The 20,042-nt window shown below is 38.2% G+C and overlaps 1 protein-coding gene across 2 annotated transcripts in view; it reads left to right on the plus strand.

The window, feature by feature from the left end:
- Positions 1 to 20,042, plus strand: part of slc9a1 (solute carrier family 9 member A1) — a 76,809-nt gene that overhangs the window by 36,519 nt on the left and 20,248 nt on the right. For both annotated transcript variants that reach the window (XM_062962059.1, XM_062962058.1), the window contains exons 2-3: positions 12,829 to 13,289; positions 17,778 to 18,028. In XM_062962059.1, the coding sequence (XP_062818129.1) occupies positions 12,829 to 13,289; positions 17,778 to 18,028 (712 nt within the window). The remainder of the gene's footprint in view (positions 1 to 12,828; positions 13,290 to 17,777; positions 18,029 to 20,042) is intronic.

Raw genomic sequence — 20,042 nt, forward strand, 5'->3', positions numbered from 1 at the left:
ATCCAACGTTCTGCCGGCCCGTTTATGTTGGATAAGTGAGACTCTACTGTACAACTTTTAAGTCCCTTCGGGGTGAGAGAGGGTGGGGTATAAATGTAGTAAATAAATGTTGTTGGGTTTTTTATTTTGCACTACAAATAAGACGTGCAGTGTGCATAGGAATTTGTATTTTTTTAATGATAATTCGGCCCCTCAACAATTTGAGGGGCCATGAACCGGCCCTCCACTTAAAAGGTTTGAGGACCCCTGCACTATACTATAGCAAACAGCATCCTAAACAATCATTTACGTAGGTTTTATTTTGGGGGAAATAGGGTAGTATGGTTCACCTGGCTGCCAGAAGAAATAAGAGGGTTCAACTATTGCTAGAAGGCCTGCTTATATTTCCTGCACAAGAATGCTGCCTCTCCACAAGGCTCTCAAGGAATGCAGAGAATCAGGACGAAGGCTTTTATGAAACCTTGGCCAAGATGTAAACCTCGGCTACTCTTCCAGTCTGTTGTTGTTGTCTCGTATCCAATAAAACTAACTCAGGGAATGTTGGAACGGGCAGAAATGAAGCTGAATATATTGTGCTGTTCAATTGTTTCCGAATGGTCTATTCCAATGCCAATCTCTGAATAGTCCTATGAAAACACTCTGGTTAGATCCAGATTAAATGAGAATGCGTTGTTACAATGTTCTAACAAGGTAATTATTGTTACCTGCCATCACGTTGACTTGGACTTGTGGTATCTCCATCACGTTGACTTGGACTTGTGGTATCTCCGTCAAGTTGACTTGGACTTGTGGTATCTCCATCACGTTGGCTTGGACTTGTGGTATCTCCATCAAGTTGACTTGGACTTGTGGTATCTCCATCAAGTTGACTTGGACTTGTGGTATCTCCATCACGTTGACTTGGACTTGTGGGATCTCCATCAAGTAGACTTGGACTTGTGGTATCTCCATCACGTTGACTTGGACTTGTGGTATCTCCGTCAAGTTGACTTGGACTTGTGGTATCTCCATCACGTTGGCTTGGACTTGTGGTATCTCCATCAAGTTGACTTGGACTTGTGGTATCTCCATCAAGTTGACTTGGACTTGTGGTATCTCCATCACGTTGACTTGGACTTTTGGGATCTCCATCATGTTGACTTGGACTTGTGGGATCTCCATCAAGTAGACTTGGACTTGTGGTATCTCCATCAAGCTGACTTAGGCTTGTGGTGTCTCCATCAAGTTGATTTGGACTTGTGATGTCTCCGTCAAGTTGATTTGGACTTGTGGTATCGCTATCATGTTGGCTTGGACTTGTGGTATCTCCATCACGTTGACTTGGACTTGTGGTATCTCCATCACGTTGATTTGGACATGTGGTATCTCCATCAAGTTGACTTGGACTTGTGGTATCTCCATCAAGTTGACTTGGACTTGTGGTATCTCCATCAGGTTGACTTCAACTTATGATAGCTCCCTTAATGGTGAATGTCAGGTTGTGTTACATACAGTTGTTAACCCAGAACTAGTTGTTACAGTGTTCTAACAAGGTTAACTGCCATCAAGCAGACTTTGACCTATGGGCAGTGGTCCTCAACTTGTGGGTCCCCAGATGTTTTGGCCTTCAACTCCCAGAAGTCCTACCAGGTAGTAAACTGGCTGGGATTTCTGAGAGTTGGGATTTCAGATAGACTAGTTGCATAGATCCAGTCCACTAACTGGAAATAATTAATTCTGGATTGACTTGGCTGAAACAATGAAACTTTATGAAATCCAGAAGGCTGTGGATCTCAATGACTTCTTGTTCATTTAGTGGCTTCAGTGTTGGACTCAAGAACCTGGGGAGACCAGGGTTCAGATCCCTAGTTGGCCAACAAAACTTCCACAACAAGTCATGCATTCTTAGCCACAGGAAATCCCATGATGGAGTCATCATAGGGTTGCTATAGATTGGAAATGACTTGAGAGCACACAACAAGAACAGTCCTTATGTTATAGCATATATATAAAAGAGTGATGGCATCATGGCAGCGGACAAAACAACAAAAGTAAACACCCCACAACCTCGAAAATTGACAGCACAACCCCTCATCCATGCCTCTAGGTTCATACAACAAAAATAAAAGAAAAATAAAGTCCTAATTAGAGGGAGAGGAATAATTGTTTTTATCCAATTGCTGCCAGTTAGAAGGCTAAGCTCCGCTCACTTGGTCTCCTAGCAACCCACTCAGCCCAGGGGACCCTTTACCTTAACTACCACAAATTCCTCAATACTTTATTTCCCATACCACCATACTTTGCCACAGCAATGCGTGGCTGGGCACATCTAGTAGCATTGAAAAATCAACATTTTCTTTTGGCATACATTGTCAATATGTTGCAAGCTATGCCAGTGGTCTAACAGCATTTGAAAAGTATATTTTTGTGGCTTGAATCACCACTTGAGTGTTTCGGGAAAGAGAAGAATCCTCTTACATCCCATTTATTGCAATAAGAATGCAACACGATCTCGCTTGACTTTCTGATCCCCGATTGGGTGGGACCACTTAAGACTGATTCTTCTTAAGACCCACCCTTGTTGTTGGTCTCAATTGTGCTCTCTGGTACCGTTACAATAGCCATGATTTCATCCTGTTCCCTGCAGTTGGACTGCTTGGTTGGGTCCATTAATGGGACACATTCCAGAAGGAGAAGAAACCGATAGCAGCCACGAGAAACAATAAGCAACAATCATGTAGACCAGGGGTCCTCAAACTTTTTAAGCCGAGGGCCGGTCCACAATCCTTCAGACTGTTGAGGGGCCGGATTATCATTTGAAAAAAAAATACAAACAAATTCCGATGCACACTGCACATGTCTTATTTGTAGTGCAAAAACAACAACAACAACAAAAGGACAATACATTATTTAAAAATAAAAACAATTTTAACCAACATTATCAGGATTTCAATGGGAAGTGTGGTCCTGCTTCTGGCCAATGAGATAGTCAAGTTAATTAGGGTTGTTGTTGTTGTTGTTGTTGTTGTTGTTTTGTGCCTTCATGTCATTTCAGACTTTGGGTGAACCTAAGTCTAAAATTTATTTATTTATTATTTATTTATTTACTGCATTTATTTACTACATTTGTATCACACCTTTCTCACCCCAAAGGGGACTCAGAGTGGCTTACAAATTATATGTACATACAATATATTATATTATTAGCATAGCACAATATTAGCATTATATATTACTTTATTGAACTATACCACTATACAGTAATATTATTAGTAATATTACATGTAATATATAATATATATTTAATATTATTATATGGTATTATTAGTGTTATATTGTATTACATTATAATATTCCCAATATTATATGTATATACAATATATTATATTATAAAACTGAGGGCGGAGGCCAGGTAAATGACCTCGGAGGGCCGCATCCGGCCCCCGGGCCTTAGTTTGGGGACACCTGATATAGACTAACTCAGAGAAAGAAGTTACATCATAAGCTTTTGATGGTGCATCTACAATGTAGAATTAATGCAAATTGACACCACTTAAATGGCCATTTCTCATTGCTATGGATTCCTGGGAGTTGTAGTTTTATCCTGCCCGAGTTCTACTACATCACCAAACTACATATCCCAGCATTCAGCCATGTGGTGTCAAATGGCATTAATTTCATCGTGGAGATGCACCCTTTGCCTACTTCATCAGATGTATGGACTACCATGGCTACTTCCACCAAAGTGTCCGTTTTGATCTGAAAATAAAATTGCCTCCAAATCAGTGGGATCAGACCCTTCTGGTGGTCTGCTAGAAACACATTTTGTGTTCTCACCCCTTTAGACAGTGCGAGGAATGAAGAGAAAGCTCTGGAACGTGATGAGAACTTCCTTCCGTCAATAGAACAGTTTCCTTGGTTACAGCAATGAGCAAATCATGTAAATGAGTCTGTTGGCTTTGATATTAAATCTCCAATGATATGTGTGAATAAAGATGTGAATAAATCCTCCTAATAGCACCGGGAACTCATTATTGTAGTAAACACTTGAAGGCACTTTTTGAACAGCCTCATGGTTTTGTATGCAGTTTCCACAATGGCCAACTTTTGCCCATGTTGACTGCGGATGGTGGAGGTTAGAGTTCTCCAGACCTTTGTGTGACTCTGATGAGGATTCTGGGATGCAGTTTCAGGATGATGGGATTCAGGTTCAGGATGAGTTTCAAGATGACTCTGATGGGAATTATGGGATTGAGGTGCAGGATGTCCCTGTTGTGGGAGATGAGGAGCAGGGAGGCTTTCCCATGGGAAGAAATGATGTTGCTACTGATGATGGTTTGCAGGTGCAAGAAGCAGAAAGGGAGAGCAGCTCCCAGCCTCAGTCTGATAACACTAACGAGCCCTGTAGCCTTGAAAGCGAAAGCGATGAGGCTGCTTCTCTAGATTGGGCTAGTTGTTTGGAATTTCGGGGGTTGCACAGAAATCTCAGAATAGTAAATAAGAGGGAGGTCAAAGGACAAAGAAATGCCTTCATGTTATGCTATTAAAACAGTCTGCTGAGAGGGAAATCTTTGTCAAAACAATTTCCTCGCTTGGATCAAGAACCAAGTCTGCTTTCCTATATTATCTTATAGCCTGGATGTATCCTTGTTCCTGGGACTTTGGCTTCGTTTTAAGGACCTTGTTTCATGCCTAATGTTTCCATGGATTTGTTCTTACAGCCTTGTTTTTGGTACTATTTTTTGGAACTGAACTTTTACCTTTTATGAACTATCTTTTCCCTATTCCCTAGAAGCCTTATATATCACCTGTCACATCAGCACTTTTAATCTTGTACCCATTACTCTGGCCCGGCCCAGTTTTATTGTGTTTTAGCGTATTGTTTATTGCCTGTTGTTTATACTGTTTTAATTGTTTTAATTTGCCTTTTGTTTTGTATTGTTATATTGTGCGTTGAGGCCTTGGCCTTTGTAAGCCGCATCGAGTCCTTCGGGAGATGCTAGCAGGGTACAAATAAAGTTTAATAAATAATAATAATAATAATAATAATAATAATAATAATAAATAATATTCCCTAAGCTAAGCTCCTCCAACTTGGTCTCCTAGCAACCCAATAAAAAATAATAAAAAACACTAAAAAAATTTAAAAACACTAAAAAATTAATACAATAAAATACCATAATAACAAAAAATAACTAAAAATTATACAAGAAAATAATAAAATATAATGAATAAAAGGATAACTTACAATAAAATTAATTTAAAAATACAAATAATGTCAAATAAAAATTACACAACAATTTTTAACCAATACCACCACCACTTTGCCATAACAACGCGTGGCCGGGCACAGCTAGTAAACTGCAAAAGACTACATTTGGTGTACAGTCTATTGTCTTTTGCAAGGTGGAGCTAACCTGAGGTGCGACAAGGTCCTGCAGTGCAACTCTATGGTCAATGTCTACTTGAAGTTGCACTGGAGGACATAGAGATTCCAAAACGGGTGGTCTGTCAGGTTGAAAATGTGTTATTTGTGGTTTTTCTACTTTAATTGTGATCCTGTGAATGTGAAGGGCTGAGTGTACTCACTTATTCTTAGCCACCATCGTTGTTAACCAGTTTTGACCGGAGAAGGGCATCCACGTAGAGCTGGAGAAGGTCCACCGAGGTCCGAAAACCCTCCGAAGTTGCCCATCTGTCGTGTATGCCTTGTGGCATAAATAGGCTGCCTGGCACATATTAGGTGTTCATGGTCTGATGGTTGTAAAGAATGCAACAACCCTCCAGCAGACCAAACAAGTAGCAAAATATTGGCCTGATTTTTAGTTACAGCTCTCGAGGCCGACATGCCTTGCTTGTTGTGTGCGTTTTTCTCTAGGTCTGCCTTTAATAATAATAATAATAACTTTATTTTTATACCCCGCCCCATCTCCCCGAAGGGACTCGGGGCGGCTTACATGGGGCCAGGCCCGATAAAACAAACAAAACAGTAACAAAGCAATAAAACAATTATTATTTTCTGTTATCTCGCTTTGGTTGCCTATTATGTGCAACTTGCTCACAAGCTGCTCGAAACAAAAACACCAAACCCTTTTTTTTAAAAAGGATGGGAGGTGCAAAGCAAATGGGTGTTCTGTTCTGCCTTTCACCGAGATCAAAAACCGACACAATGGAAGTACATGTATTTTTAGAACTTTGCCCAAAAAAAAAAAAAAAAAAGAAGGAAAAGGCTCCGAAGGCTTCGTTCTCATTAACTCAGCCGTGCTCCATCCTAATGCAATCTTGACAGCCCATGGGGACAAAGTGGGAGACGGTGATAATTGCGAGATTTGAGTCTTTAATTCGCACTTGACTCCATGGCTTTTGTCAAGGAAAAGTGGCTTCGCGGCTGGCTACAGCGACGTGAACAGCTCTTTGCAGCTGAAGGGATCTTAATATTAGTTGCCGACTTCCAACTGTCTTCACTGCATATACTGTATATACTCGAGTATAAGCCTAGTTTTTCAGCCCTTTTTTTAAGACTGAAAAAGCCCCCCTCGGCTTATACTCGGGTGAGGGTCCTGGTTGGCTTATATTTTGGTCAGCTTATACTCGAGAATATATGGTACATTTCTTATTTTTCTCTGTTATTATTGGTATTATTACATTTATTATTTTTCTCTGTTATTATTGGTATTATTACATTTATTATTTTTCTCTATTATTGTTGCTACTATTACATTTATTTTACTCTTATTATTAATATTACATTTATTATTTCACTCTGGTATTATTATTACAGTAGAGTCTCATTTATCCAACACTCGCTTATCCAACATTCTGGATTATCCAACGCATTTTTGTAGTCCATGTTTTCAATATATCGTGATATTTTGGTGCTAAATTCATAAATACAGTAATTACAACATAGCATTACTGCGTATTGAACTACTTTTTCTGTCCAATTTGTTATATAACATGATGTTTTGGTGCTTAATTTGTAAAATCATAACCTAATTTGATGTTTAATAGGCTTTTCCTTAATCCTTCCTTATTATCCAAGATATTCGCTTATCCAAGCTTCTGCCGGCCCGTTTAGCTTGGATAAGTGAGACTCTACTGTATTATTGATATTATTACATGTATTATTTTTCTCTATTATTATTGCTACTATTACATATATTTTACTCTATTTTTATTATTATTAATACATTCATTATTTCACTCTGATCCTATTATTGGTATTATTACATTTATTATTTCACTCTGATCTTATTATTATTAATACATTTATTATTTCACTCTGATCTTATTATTATTATTACATTTATTATTCTACTCTACTGTATTATTTTCCTGTATTTATTATTATAATTTCATTTATTATTTTACTCTATTATTATTAAAAGGATACATAAGCACATTTACATTGAAGAAGATGAGAATAATGGTTTGATCAGAGTTGGACAGTCTTATCTTAAATTTGAGCTTGATGTAAATATTCAAAAACTTTGAACCTACTGATGCCTCAATTAATGTAATTTTATTGGTATCTATTTTTATTTATGAAATTTACCACCCTTGGCTTATACTTGAGTCAATGTTTTCCTAGATGTTGTATAAACGTAGAGGCGTGGATGAGAGGTTGTGCTGTCAATTTTCGAGGTTGTGGGGCATTTAGTTTAGTTGTTTTGTCCGGTGCCATGATTCCATTACCCTTTTATATATATAGATAATGATGTGGCTACCAGGGAGTTGGCCATGCCAAGTTGCCTCTCACTCCACCAGCCTCACCTCTTTCTCTCCATCTCTTCACCTCTTTATTGGCACTTTCCTTTATTCACTTCTTTGCCTTCCTTGCAGCCCTGCCTGGCTCCCTTGGCTCCCTTGTGGCTGCCACAGCTTCTTACCAATATTGTTTGCCTTCAGCATAACGAAACCTCGCCCACACAAAACGGTTGCTTCTTTCGATGGAGAACTGGTGAGGAGGCGGCGATGGTGGGGAGACAAGTTGCAATGTGGAAAAAGCAGGAGGAGGCTGGTGAAGCTAGACCAAGGGAAGGAGAAAAGAGGAAACTAGCTTGTAAGTGGCAGGAGGAAGGGAGAACTTAGAAAAGGAAGAGTAGGAGGAGATGACAGCAGCAGTATGTCTTCTCTTGCATCAGGAAGCAAAGGAGGTTGGTCCACAACTGTGGCTGCAGACGAGGAGAAGGTTTGTCTGTGCTGGGCTGAACAGAGCCATGTGGATCGAAGATCTCCACAGCTTAGAGTTAGAAGCCAGCTGGCCAACCGTTCATAGAACCATAGATTTGGAAGAGACCATGTAAAGATGCAACCACCAAAAACTCAGGGAGGAGACCATTTACTTTTTTTTCTTTCTTCTTCTTCACTTTAAAGGGTAGAGTAACTTGGTTTAGAACATATGCGACAGAGGCTTAGATGTTGGAAGAACAATAAGTTTATTCAGGCACAGAGCTTAGTGGTTACAATGTTGTTTGTCACTTAGATGTATTCTTATTAACAGTTACAACACTAGAATGAGATGAATCAACTCTCTAAAGTATCACTTCTTTTACTTAAAGTAGTTAAAACCTATTCCTCTGCTCCTTTCTAACTGTTACTTCAATGGATGATCTCTGTGAGTCCAGCTGGGATTGGTTCCCAAAGTCTGAAACTTGGACTATCCAGTGACTTCAAACCACAGTCACTCCTGTGATATACTATCACAGATTCTCTGTGCCTTACCAGGACACAGACTACATTAAATAAGTCACCAAACTTATTTTAAACCAATTCAAAATGAACAATTGAGTCTCCTTGATCCCATCAACCTAGAATCAATCTTCCCTGTGCCTCATCAGAGCACAGACTGACTTTCTTTTTTAAACTCTGCACTTTCTTCAACTAAACGGCAGTTGGCTCCACCTACTTCTCCATGGCAACCAGCCTCTGAGATGCAATAACTGTAATACTTACCCTTTTAAAACATAAACACACAATTAAATATAACATCTGTAAACCAAAATTCATACTTCATTACAGACCATAAGGATCATCCAGTCCAACCTCATTCTTTCATGCAGGGAGACACAGTCAATGGGCTCCTGATAGATAGCCATCCAACCTCTGCTTAAAAATGTTCAGACTCCACTGGACTCCAAGGCAGTTGCATATTTCACTGCTAAACAGCTCTGACTATTGCATAGTTCTTCATAATATTTAGATAGAATCTCTTTTCCTGCAGTTTGAATCCGTTGCTTTGTGTCCTAGTCTCGGGAGCAGCAAGGCTCCATCAATAGTGAAGCATGTCGCCTCTTCACCTTCTCTTCTCAAGGCTTCGAAGTTGTGTGTTTAATTGGACCGTAGTGTAAAACTATGAGGAATTGCCATGTTCTGGTCTGGCCATAACCATCTTGGCCATCTGTTTGGTGGAATGGTTGTCAAAAGCTTTCTTTTGAAGCAACAAGGCTTTCTGGCTTCAAGGTGTTTCTATTATGTTCTTGTCTCCATGTCAATAGACTGGCTGTGCAGCTCTGGCTATTGTGTGTTTGTGATTGTTGGTTCTTCTCTGCGAGCTTTCTACAGTTAATATAATATATTATAGGTAAAGGTAAAGGTATCCCGACATTAAGTCCAGTCGTGTCCGACCCTAGGAATTGGTGCTCATCTCCATTTCTAAGCCGAAGAGCCGGCGTTGTCCATAGACACCTCCAAGGTCATGTGGCCATAGGCATGACTGCATGGAGTGCTGTTACCTTCCCGACAGAGCAGTACCTATTGATCTACTCACATTGGCATGTTTTTGAACTGCTAGGTTGGCAGGAACTGGGACTAACTAACAGTGGGAGCTCATTCCGCTCCCCGTATAAGCTGACCTAAATATAGGCCAACCAGGACCGTCACCCAAGTATAAGCCGAGGGGGGCTTTTTCAGTCTTTAAAAAAGGGCTGAAAAACTAGGCTTATACTCAAGTATATACAGTAATTTAAAAATGTTTTCCAGTTTTTAAAATCTCTTTGCCAATATTGTTTTCAATTACCTTTTTTGCTCTATTCTGTATCACCTTGGGAGCCCTAGCAGACCGAAAGACAGTGACACGGTAGTGGCGATCATATGACGATGATATTAGTACCAGCAGTAGTAATAGTAATATCTAAATATATGACACATCTTGTGGCATTGATCTTATTTCGTTCTTTTTTTTAAAAAAAAATGCCCCTGAGTGTACATTTTCCTTCTGAAACGGCTGACTCACCACTGCTTGCTTGTCCTTGGATGACTCTTCTGAATGTTGTCTCTTATGTCTGACTGGGATGAGAAGTGGAGAAAGGAGAGGACGGTTGGGATGTCTCTGCAAAGCAGCCAAATTTAGGAGTTTCTGCTGCATCCAAGAAGAGCAAAGCCTTTGTCATTCTTGGTTCTTTTATTCCTGTAGTATACCAAATACTTGCATTACAACAGCTGGTCTCTGCAACCTGCGCTCTTTGCTCCAACATATTATGGGCATGCATCCAGGGATGCTGAATTCTGTGAACTGCATACATTGTGCCGACTAGTCAAATTTGTCAGAGTATTTTTGCAGCGCAGCAGTAGTTGGATGGAAGCAGTGGAACGCAGGACGAAGAGACACTCAGAGACATTGGTAAAACTATTTACAAAGTTTTACTGTATGCAGCAGTAATCAACACAAACAGACTTGCAGACAACAGTCGAACACAGGACTGCTCTGTTCTCCAACAGAACTTGACTCGAACTCTAGGCAGACAGAACTCAACTGAACTTAACTGATGCAATCGTTATGCACAAACACTTGTGTCTGGATACTCCCTAGTTCTAGCCACACATCAAGGTCATCATAGCTTCTTGGCAATTAACTCTTTCCACATTATGGTACAATCTGGATGATGACCTTGATGTGTGGCTGGAACTAGGGAGTATCCAGTCACAAGTTTTTGAGCATAACGATTGCATCAGTTCAGTTGAGTTCTGTCTTGCCTAGAGTTCAAGTTCTGTTGGAGAACAGAGCTGTCCTGTGTTCGTCTGTTGTCTGTAAGTCTGTTTGTGTTGATTACTGCTGCATACAGTAAAATTGTGTAAATAGTTTTACCAACGTCTCTGAGTGTCTCTTCGTTCTGCGTTCCACTGCTTCCATTCAACTACTGCTGCGCTGCAAATACTCTGACAGTAATTTTATTGATACCTCAGCTTATACTGGAGTCAATATTTTCCCAGTTTTTTTGTGGTAAAATTAAGTGCCTTGGCTTATATTCAGGTCGGCTTATACTCGAGTATATACGGTAATTTTTAAAGTGGGATTTGTGTATTGATAGTGTTTAAATGCAATTTGTGCCATGCTTGTATTGCAACTGATTGCATCATCCAGAATGTACCATAATGCGGAAAGAGTTAATTGCCAAGAAGCTATGATGACCTTGATGTGTGGCTGGAACTAGGGAGTATCCAGACACAAGTGTTTGTGCATAACGATTGCATCAGTTCAGTTGAGTTCTGTCTGCCTAGAGTTCGAGTCAAGTTCTGTTGGAGAACAGAGCAGTCCTGTGTTCGTCTGTCATCTGCAAGTCTGTTTGTGTTGATTACTGCTGCACACAGTAAAACTTTGTAAATAGTTTTACCAACGTCTCTGAGTGTCTGTTCGTTCTGCGTTCCACTGCTTCCATCCAACTACTGCTGCGCTGCAAATACTCTGACGGTAATTTTATTGGTACCTCGGCTTATACTGGAGTCAATGTTTTCCCAGGTTTTTTTTTTGTGGTAAAATTAGGTGCCTCGGCTTATATTCAGGTTGGCTTATACTCGAGTATATACGGTAATTGTTAAAGTGGGATTTGTGTATTAATAGTGTTTAAATGCAATTTGTGCCATGCTTGTATTGCAACCGATTGCATCATCGAGATTGTACCATAGTGTGGAAAGAGTTAATTGCCAAGAAGCTATGAGGACCTTGATGTGTGGCTAGAACTAGGGAGTATCCAGACACAAGTGTTTGTGCATAACGATTGCATCAGTTCAGTTGAGTTCTGTCTGCCTAGAGTTCGAGACAAGTTCTGTTGGAGAACAGAGCAGTCCTGTGTTCGACTGTTGTCTGCAAGTCTGTTTGTGTTGATTACTGCTGCATACAGTAAAACTTTGTAAATAGTTTTACCAACGTCTCTGAGTGTCTCTTCGTTCCGCGTTCCACTGCTTCCATCCAACTACTGCTGCGCTGCAAATACTCTGATACCCTGTTTCCCCTAAAATAAGACATCCCCAGAAAATAAGACCTAGTAGAGGTTTTGCTGAATTGCTAAATACAAGGCCTCCCCCAAAAGTAAGACCTAGTAAAGTTTTTGTTTGGAAGCATGCAGGATCGGTAAATGTACATACCATAGATCATTGTACATGGAAATAAAGGTAGTAACAAGAAATAATAATAGTAATAATATAATAACTTTATTCTTGTATCCCACCTCCATCTCCCAGAAGGGACTCAGGGCAGCTTACACAGGGACAAGCCCAACAACAACATAAATTTACATACAAACAGAAATTTAAAACTGTAATTTAAAAACAGTATAGCAATAAAATATCATATAGAAATTCTTGAAAGGATTCACAGTTTGGTTGTGCTGTTTTGTGATGACAACTACTGTACAGTAGATAATAAATTTTCATTTTTAAAAATTCAACCATAAATGGGAATTCTTCTTTGTGGAAAAATAAGACATCCCCTGAAAATAAGACCTAGCGCATCTTTGGGAGCAAAAATTAATATAAGACACTGTCTTATTTTTGGGGAAACAGGGTATATTTTGGGGTCACACACAGTTGAAAGGAAACTCACCCTTTGTTTGCCTCTGGTTCTCTTTCCAGGTTTCCATGTGATTCCCACCATCTCCAGCATCGTTCCGGAGAGCTGCTTGCTCATCGTGGTGGGTCTGCTGGTTGGGGGTCTCATCAAAGCCGTGGGCGAGGACCCCCCGATCCTGAATTCGGACGTCTTCTTCCTCTTCCTCCTCCCGCCCATCATCTTGGACGCTGGCTATTTCCTGCCTTTGCGCCAGTTCACGGAGAACCTGGGCACCATCCTGATCTTCGCGGTGGTGGGCACCCTCTGGAACGCCTTCTTTGTGGGCTCCCTGCTCTACGGCGTGTGCCAGATCGGAGGCACGGACTTGGCGGACATCGGCCTCCTGGCCAACCTGATTTTTGGCAGCATCATCTCCGCCGTGGATCCCGTGGCCGTGCTGGCCGTGTTCGAGGAGATCCACATCAACGAGCTGCTCCACATCTTGGTCTTTGGAGAGTCTTTGCTGAACGATGCCGTCACTGTGGTGAGTGGAAGGCGGCTTTGGCAGCGAGCTGTGCGGTTGGGTTTTTGTTACTTAAGACCAGGGGTCCCCAAACTAAGGCCCGGGGGCCGGATGCGGCCCTCCAAGGTCATTTACCTGGCCCCTGCCCTCAGTTTTATAATATAATATTTTATATCAGTTTTAATAATATAATACATATAATATTGATAGTAATATTATAATGTAATACAATGTAATACTAATAATAATACCATATAATAATATTAATTATATATTATATATTACATGTAATATTACTAAAAATATTACAGTATAGTGGTATAATTCAATATAGTAATATATAATGTTAATATTGTTCTACGCTAAACTATAATGTATTGTATATACCAGGGGTTCCCAAACTAAGGCCCAGGGGCCGGATGCGGCCCTCCAAGGTCATTTACCTGGCCCCTGCCCTCAGTTTTATAATAAAATATTTTTATATCAGTTTTAATAATATAATATTATATATACATATAATATTGATAGTAATATTATAATGTAATACAATGTAATACTAATAATAATACCATATAATAATATTAATTATATATTATATATTACATGTAATATTACTAATAATATTACAGTATAGTGCTATAATTCAATATAGTAGTATATAATGCTAATATTGTTCTATGCTAATAATATAATATATTGTATATACATATAAATTGTAAGCCGCTTTGAGTCCCCTTCGGGGTGAGAAGGACAGGCTATAAATGTAGTAAATAATAAATAAATAAATAAATAAATTTCTGACTTAGGCTCGCCCAAAATCTGAAATGACTTGAAGGCACACAACAACAATAATCCTAATTAACTTGACTATCTTGTTGGTCAGAAGCAGGTCCACTCTTCCCATTGAAATCCTGATCTGTTTGAGTTGGTTAAAATTGTTTTTATTTTTAAATATTGTATTTTTCTTTTGTTGTTGTTGTTGTTTTTGCACTACAAATAAGACATATGCAGTGTGCATAGGAATTTGTTCATTTTTTTTTCAAATGGTAATTTGGCCCCTCAACAGTCTGAAGGATTGTGGACTGGCCCTCTGCTTTAAAAGTTTGAGGACCCCTGCTTAAGACAATAAATTACTGTATATACTTGAGTATAAGCCTAGTTTTTCAGCCCTTTTTTTAAGACTGAAAAAGCCCCTCTCGGCTTATACTCGGGTAAGGATCCTGGTTGGCTTATATTTGGGCCAGCTTATACTCGAGAATATTATGGAACATTTATTATTTTTCTCTATTATTATTGATATTATTACATTTATTATTTTTCTCTATTATTGTTGCTACTATTACATTTATTTTACTCTATTTTTATTATTAATAATACATTTATTATTTCACTCTGATCTTATTATTATTAATACATTTATTATTTCACTCTGGCCTTATTATTATTAATACATTTATTATTTCACTCTGATATTATTATTATTAATACATGTATTATTTTACTCTATTTATTATTACATGTATTATTTTCCTGTATTTATAATTATAATTTCATGTATTATTTCACTCTGATCTTATTATTATTATTACATTTATTATTTCACTCTGATCCTATTATTATTAATACATTTATTATTTCACTCTGATTTTATTATTATTACATTTATTATTTTACTCTGATATTATTATTATTATTATTATTATTATTAATACATTTATTATTCTACTCTATTTATTATTATATGTATTATTTTCCTGTATTTATTATTATAATTTCATGTATTATTTCACTCTGATCTTATTACATTTATTATTTCACTCTGATCTTATTATTATTAATACTTTTATTATTTCACTCTGATCTTATTATTATTAAGACATTTATTATTTCACTCTGATCTAATTATTATTATTACATTTATTATTTCACTCTGATCTTATTATTATTATTATTACAATTATTATTTCACTCTGATCTTATTATTATTAATACATTTATTATTTCACTCTGATCTTATTATTATTATTACATTTATTATTCCACTCTGATCTTATTACAGTAGAGTCTCGCTTATCCAAGCCTCGCTTATCCAAGCCTCTGGATTATCCAAGCCATTTTTGTAGTCAATGTTTTCAATACGTCGTGATATTTTGGTGCTAAATTTGTAAATACAGTAATTACAACATAGCATTACTGCGTATTGAACTACTTTTTCTGTCAAATTTGTTGTATAACATGATGTTTTGGTGCTTAATTTGAAAAATCATAACCTAATTTGATGTTTAATAGGCTTTTCCTTAATCCCTCCTTATTATCCAAGATATTCACTTATCCAAGCTTCTGCCAGCCCGTTTAGCTTGGATAAGTGAGACTCTACTGTATCTGTAAATGTGTTGATAGACCGAATCTTGTCAACAGACACACAGAGAATGAGTGGCAGAGTCTTTGCATCACATGCTCGATTGTTAGTATTTTAATACTGGCGGGACAGGCTTTGATTGTGTTCCCACTGACCTAAATGATGCTAGGAATAAATAGCTAAATATAAAAAAGGGTCGCTAAAAATAAACATGGTGCTCTGCTCTACATGAAATTATTTTCTTCTTTCAAGAGCAATAGCCTGGGACAGGAATGACTGGTATGTCTTTAGGGAACGTTGCACATTCTTCTGAGAAAACATCGTTCTTTCCCGTTCTCTGCAAAATCGTGTGCTGTATTTTTGTTTTGGAGTCAAAACAGAAGTCCTTCAAAAGCAATGTATAAATTTTTCAAAACTCAGAATAATAACTCTGTAAGAGTCCCAAATCAAAACCAGATGCTACAATAAATTCAACTAAATCTCAATGACAGACCATCATAAACAGGTAAATCTTTTACGGAGACAGGGAGGAATAATAATAATAATAATAACAACAACAACAACAACAACAATAATAATATTCTTTATACTTATACCCCGCCCCATCTTCCCGAAGGGACTCGGGGCAGCTTACATGGGGCCTTGCCCGATAAAACAAACAAATAACAATAACAAAGCAATAAAACAATTATCCCAGTAAAAAAAACATCAACATCAATAAAAACAATCATTAAAATCAACAAGCAGGATACAGTATTAAAACAGGAGAATCTGTTGCTGCAATGTCCATTGGGTTTCTACATTCCGAAGTGTGTGTGTGGAGAGCCCAAGTCTGCCCATGCCTTCTGTACAGGCTGAGAAACCATTATCCCAAATTCCAAAATACTCCAGAATTGTCCGTGTTGGAGGTTGTAGATGTAAATAAATAGAAGCTTTACCACAGTTTCTGAACCAAGATATACCCTGCAGTATAATAAAGTGTCACTCAGGCTTGTGTAACAAGTAACCGTAACTTTACTTCAGTTCAAAAGATCAAACAGGGCAACAATATATACAGCAGTCTCTCTGAATTTTTACAGAGAATAGAGAAAATAAGCAAGGGAGGTTTATATATATCTGTGGAAAGTCCAGGGTGAGAGAACTCTTGTCAGTTGGAGGCCAGTGTGAATGTTGTAGTTAATCACCTTGATTAGCATTGAATAGCTTCATCTCCTAGCTTCTTCCTGCCGGGCAGCATTCTTTGTTCAGAGTCGTTAGCTGCCACAGATTGATTCATGTCTGGAACTGCTCTGTTTTCAGGCTTTGAGTATAAAGTGTATATGAAACATAAAGAAATGTCATATTTAGACTTGGGTTCCATTTCTTGCATATGCAAGTTTTCTAAACCCAAAAGAGTCTGAAATATGGAACATTCCTGGTCCCAAGCATTTCAGATACTCATATTGATTTCTGGTGGTTCAAACACTGAATATTATAAATACTAGCTATGCCCGGCCACGTGTTGCTGTGGCAAAGTATGGTGGTATGGGAAATAAAGTATTGAGGAATTGGTGGTAGTTAAGGTAAAGGGTAAAGGTAGCCTTCTAACTGGCAGCAATTGGATGAAAACAATTATTCCTCTCCCTCTAATTAGGACTTTATTTTTCTTTTCTTTTTGTTGTATCAACCTAGAGGCGTGGATGAGGGGTTATGCTGTCACTTTTCGAGGTTGTGGAGCCTGTAGTTTTGTTGTTTTGTACGCTGCCGCGATGCCATCACTCTTTTATATATATAGATTGTGTGTACAATTGTTTCCAGGCTTGAGTATAAAGTGTATATGAAACATAAAGAAATATCATATTGAGACTTGGGTTCCATTTCTTGCATATGCAAGTTTTCCAAACCCGAAAGAGTCTGAAATATGGAGCATTCCTGGTCCCAAGCATTTCAGATACTCAGCCCATATTTTCCTTGAGGATTCGAAGGTAGTGGTTCTCAACAGAGTTTGTGCTCAGCAGGATGAATGCCATTCTGAGTTTAATCCAACCATTTAATCCGTTTTTCCTGTATGTGTTACTAATTTCCTGCCTCTTTCATCTCAGCATGCCTGTTGGCCACCTCTGATCTTTGCTTCCATGGGCTGAGATCGTTCTCGCATCTTCTCGTTCCAGGTCCTCTACCATCTTTTCGACGAGTTTGCCAAATTTGACCAAATCACGGTCACGGACATCATCCTGGGCTTCCTGAGCTTCTTTGTGGTCTCCCTGGGGGGGGTCTTCATCGGCGTGGTCTACGGGGTCATCGGGGCCTTCACCTCCCGCTTCACCTCCCACATCCGCGTCATCGAGCCCCTCTTCGTCTTCCTCTACAGCTACATGGCTTACCTCTCGGCGGAGCTCTTCCACCTCTCGGGCATCATGTCGTAAGTATCGGGCACGGAGTTGGTTGGGAAAGACATTGCACATGTATGAATCCTGCTGCCTTAACCCCAATCTGGATTATGCTCACGGCACCTTGCTATTGGTTGGTTGTATGTTTTTTTATTGTATTTAATATGCTTATATGTTTTAATAGATTTTGTTGTTGTATTTTGTGTTGCATTCTGGGCTTGGTCCTCCATGTGAGCCACCCCGAGTCCCTCTGGGGAGATGGGGCAGGATATAAGAATATAATAATAATAATAATAATAATAATAATAATAATAATAATAATAATAATTGCTTTTGATCTTATATGCCTATATGTTTTAATGTATTTTGCGGTTGTATTTTGTGTTGCATTCTGGGCCTGGTCCTCCATGTGAGCCACCCCGAGTTCCTCCGGGGAGATGGGGCAGAATATAAGAATAAAATAATAATAATAATAATAATAATAATAATAATTGCTTTTGATCTTATATGCCTATATGTTTTAATGTATTTTGCGGTTGTATTTTGTGGTGCATTCTGGGCTTGGTCCTCCATGTGAGCCACCCCGAGTTCCTCCGGGGAGATGGGGCAGAATATATTATTATTATTATTATTATTATTATTATTATTATTATTATTATTATTTTGATCTTATATGCCTATATGTTTTAATGTATTTTGCGGTTGTATTTTGTGGTGCATTCTGGGCTTGGTCCTCCATGTGAGCCACCCCGAGTTCCTCCAGGGAGATGGGGCAGAATATATTATTATTATTATTATTATTATTATTATTATTATTATTATTATTATTATTATTTTGATTTTATATGCCTATATGTTTTAATGTATTTTGCGGTTGTATTTTGTGGTGCATTCTGGGCTTGGTCCCCATATGAGCCACCCCAAGTCCCTCCGGGGAGATGGAGGCGGGTTATAAGAAATAAATTATTATTATTATTATTATTATTATTATTATTAAATTGACACAATGGCATTGTATGACACAGCAAACAAGATAGATATGCTGGATTTCGTATCACAGAATCACAAGTCGAACACTTCCCAAGTGTTTAGGACTGTGCGATGTATTTTCGGATGATGTGTGCAGATCCCAGTAGGGTGGCCTTTTGCAGTTGTTGTTGTTGTTATTATTATTATTATTATTATTATTATTATTATTATTATTATTATTATTATTAGAAACAAGATGAGTCCACAGCAGACACTCTGTCCAACGTGTGATCCAATACAACAGCTAGCAGAGTGTCTGCTGTGGACTCATCTTGTTGTGTTTCAAATAATAATAGTAGTAGTAATAATAATAATAATAATAATAATAATAATAATAATAATAATAATAATTTATTTCTTATAACCAGCCTCCATCTCCCCGAAGGGACTCAGGGTGGCTCACATGGGGACAAGCCCTAAAAACATCTGTTTGATGTACAATTAAAACATAAACATAAAACAAATTACAGAATTAACATAATACAACAATTATTTAGAACATCTTAAAATAAAAACAACCATATCTATTAAGAAGCAAAGTGAAATTATTCAGGTTTCATAGAGGGCAGGCTGTGCAACTGTAGAAAATAGGACCATAGCGGCATAAAGTGCTAAGTATTATTATTATTATTATTATTATTACTACTACTACTACTATTATTATTATTTGAAACTTATTATTATTATTATTATTATTATTATTATTGACACAACGACGTTGTATGACACAGCAAACAAGATAGATATGCTGGATTTCGTTTCACAAAATCACAAGTCGAACACTTCCCAAGTGTCTAGGACTGTGTGATGTATTTTCGGATGATGCGTGCAGATCCCAGTCGGGTGGCCTTTTGCAGTTGGCAGATTGTGATTTTGTCAATGTCTATTGTTTCCAAATGCTGGCTGAGATCTTTTGGCACGGCACCCAGTGTGCCCATCACCACTGGGACCACCTGCACTGGTTTCTGCCAGAGTCTTTGAAGTTCAATCTTGAGGTCCTGGTAGCGGCTGAGTTTT

This window comes from Anolis carolinensis, unplaced genomic scaffold (genome assembly GCF_035594765.1).
Source record: "Anolis carolinensis isolate JA03-04 unplaced genomic scaffold, rAnoCar3.1.pri scaffold_10, whole genome shotgun sequence".
In the NCBI taxonomy this organism is placed as follows: Eukaryota; Metazoa; Chordata; class Lepidosauria; order Squamata; family Dactyloidae; genus Anolis; species Anolis carolinensis.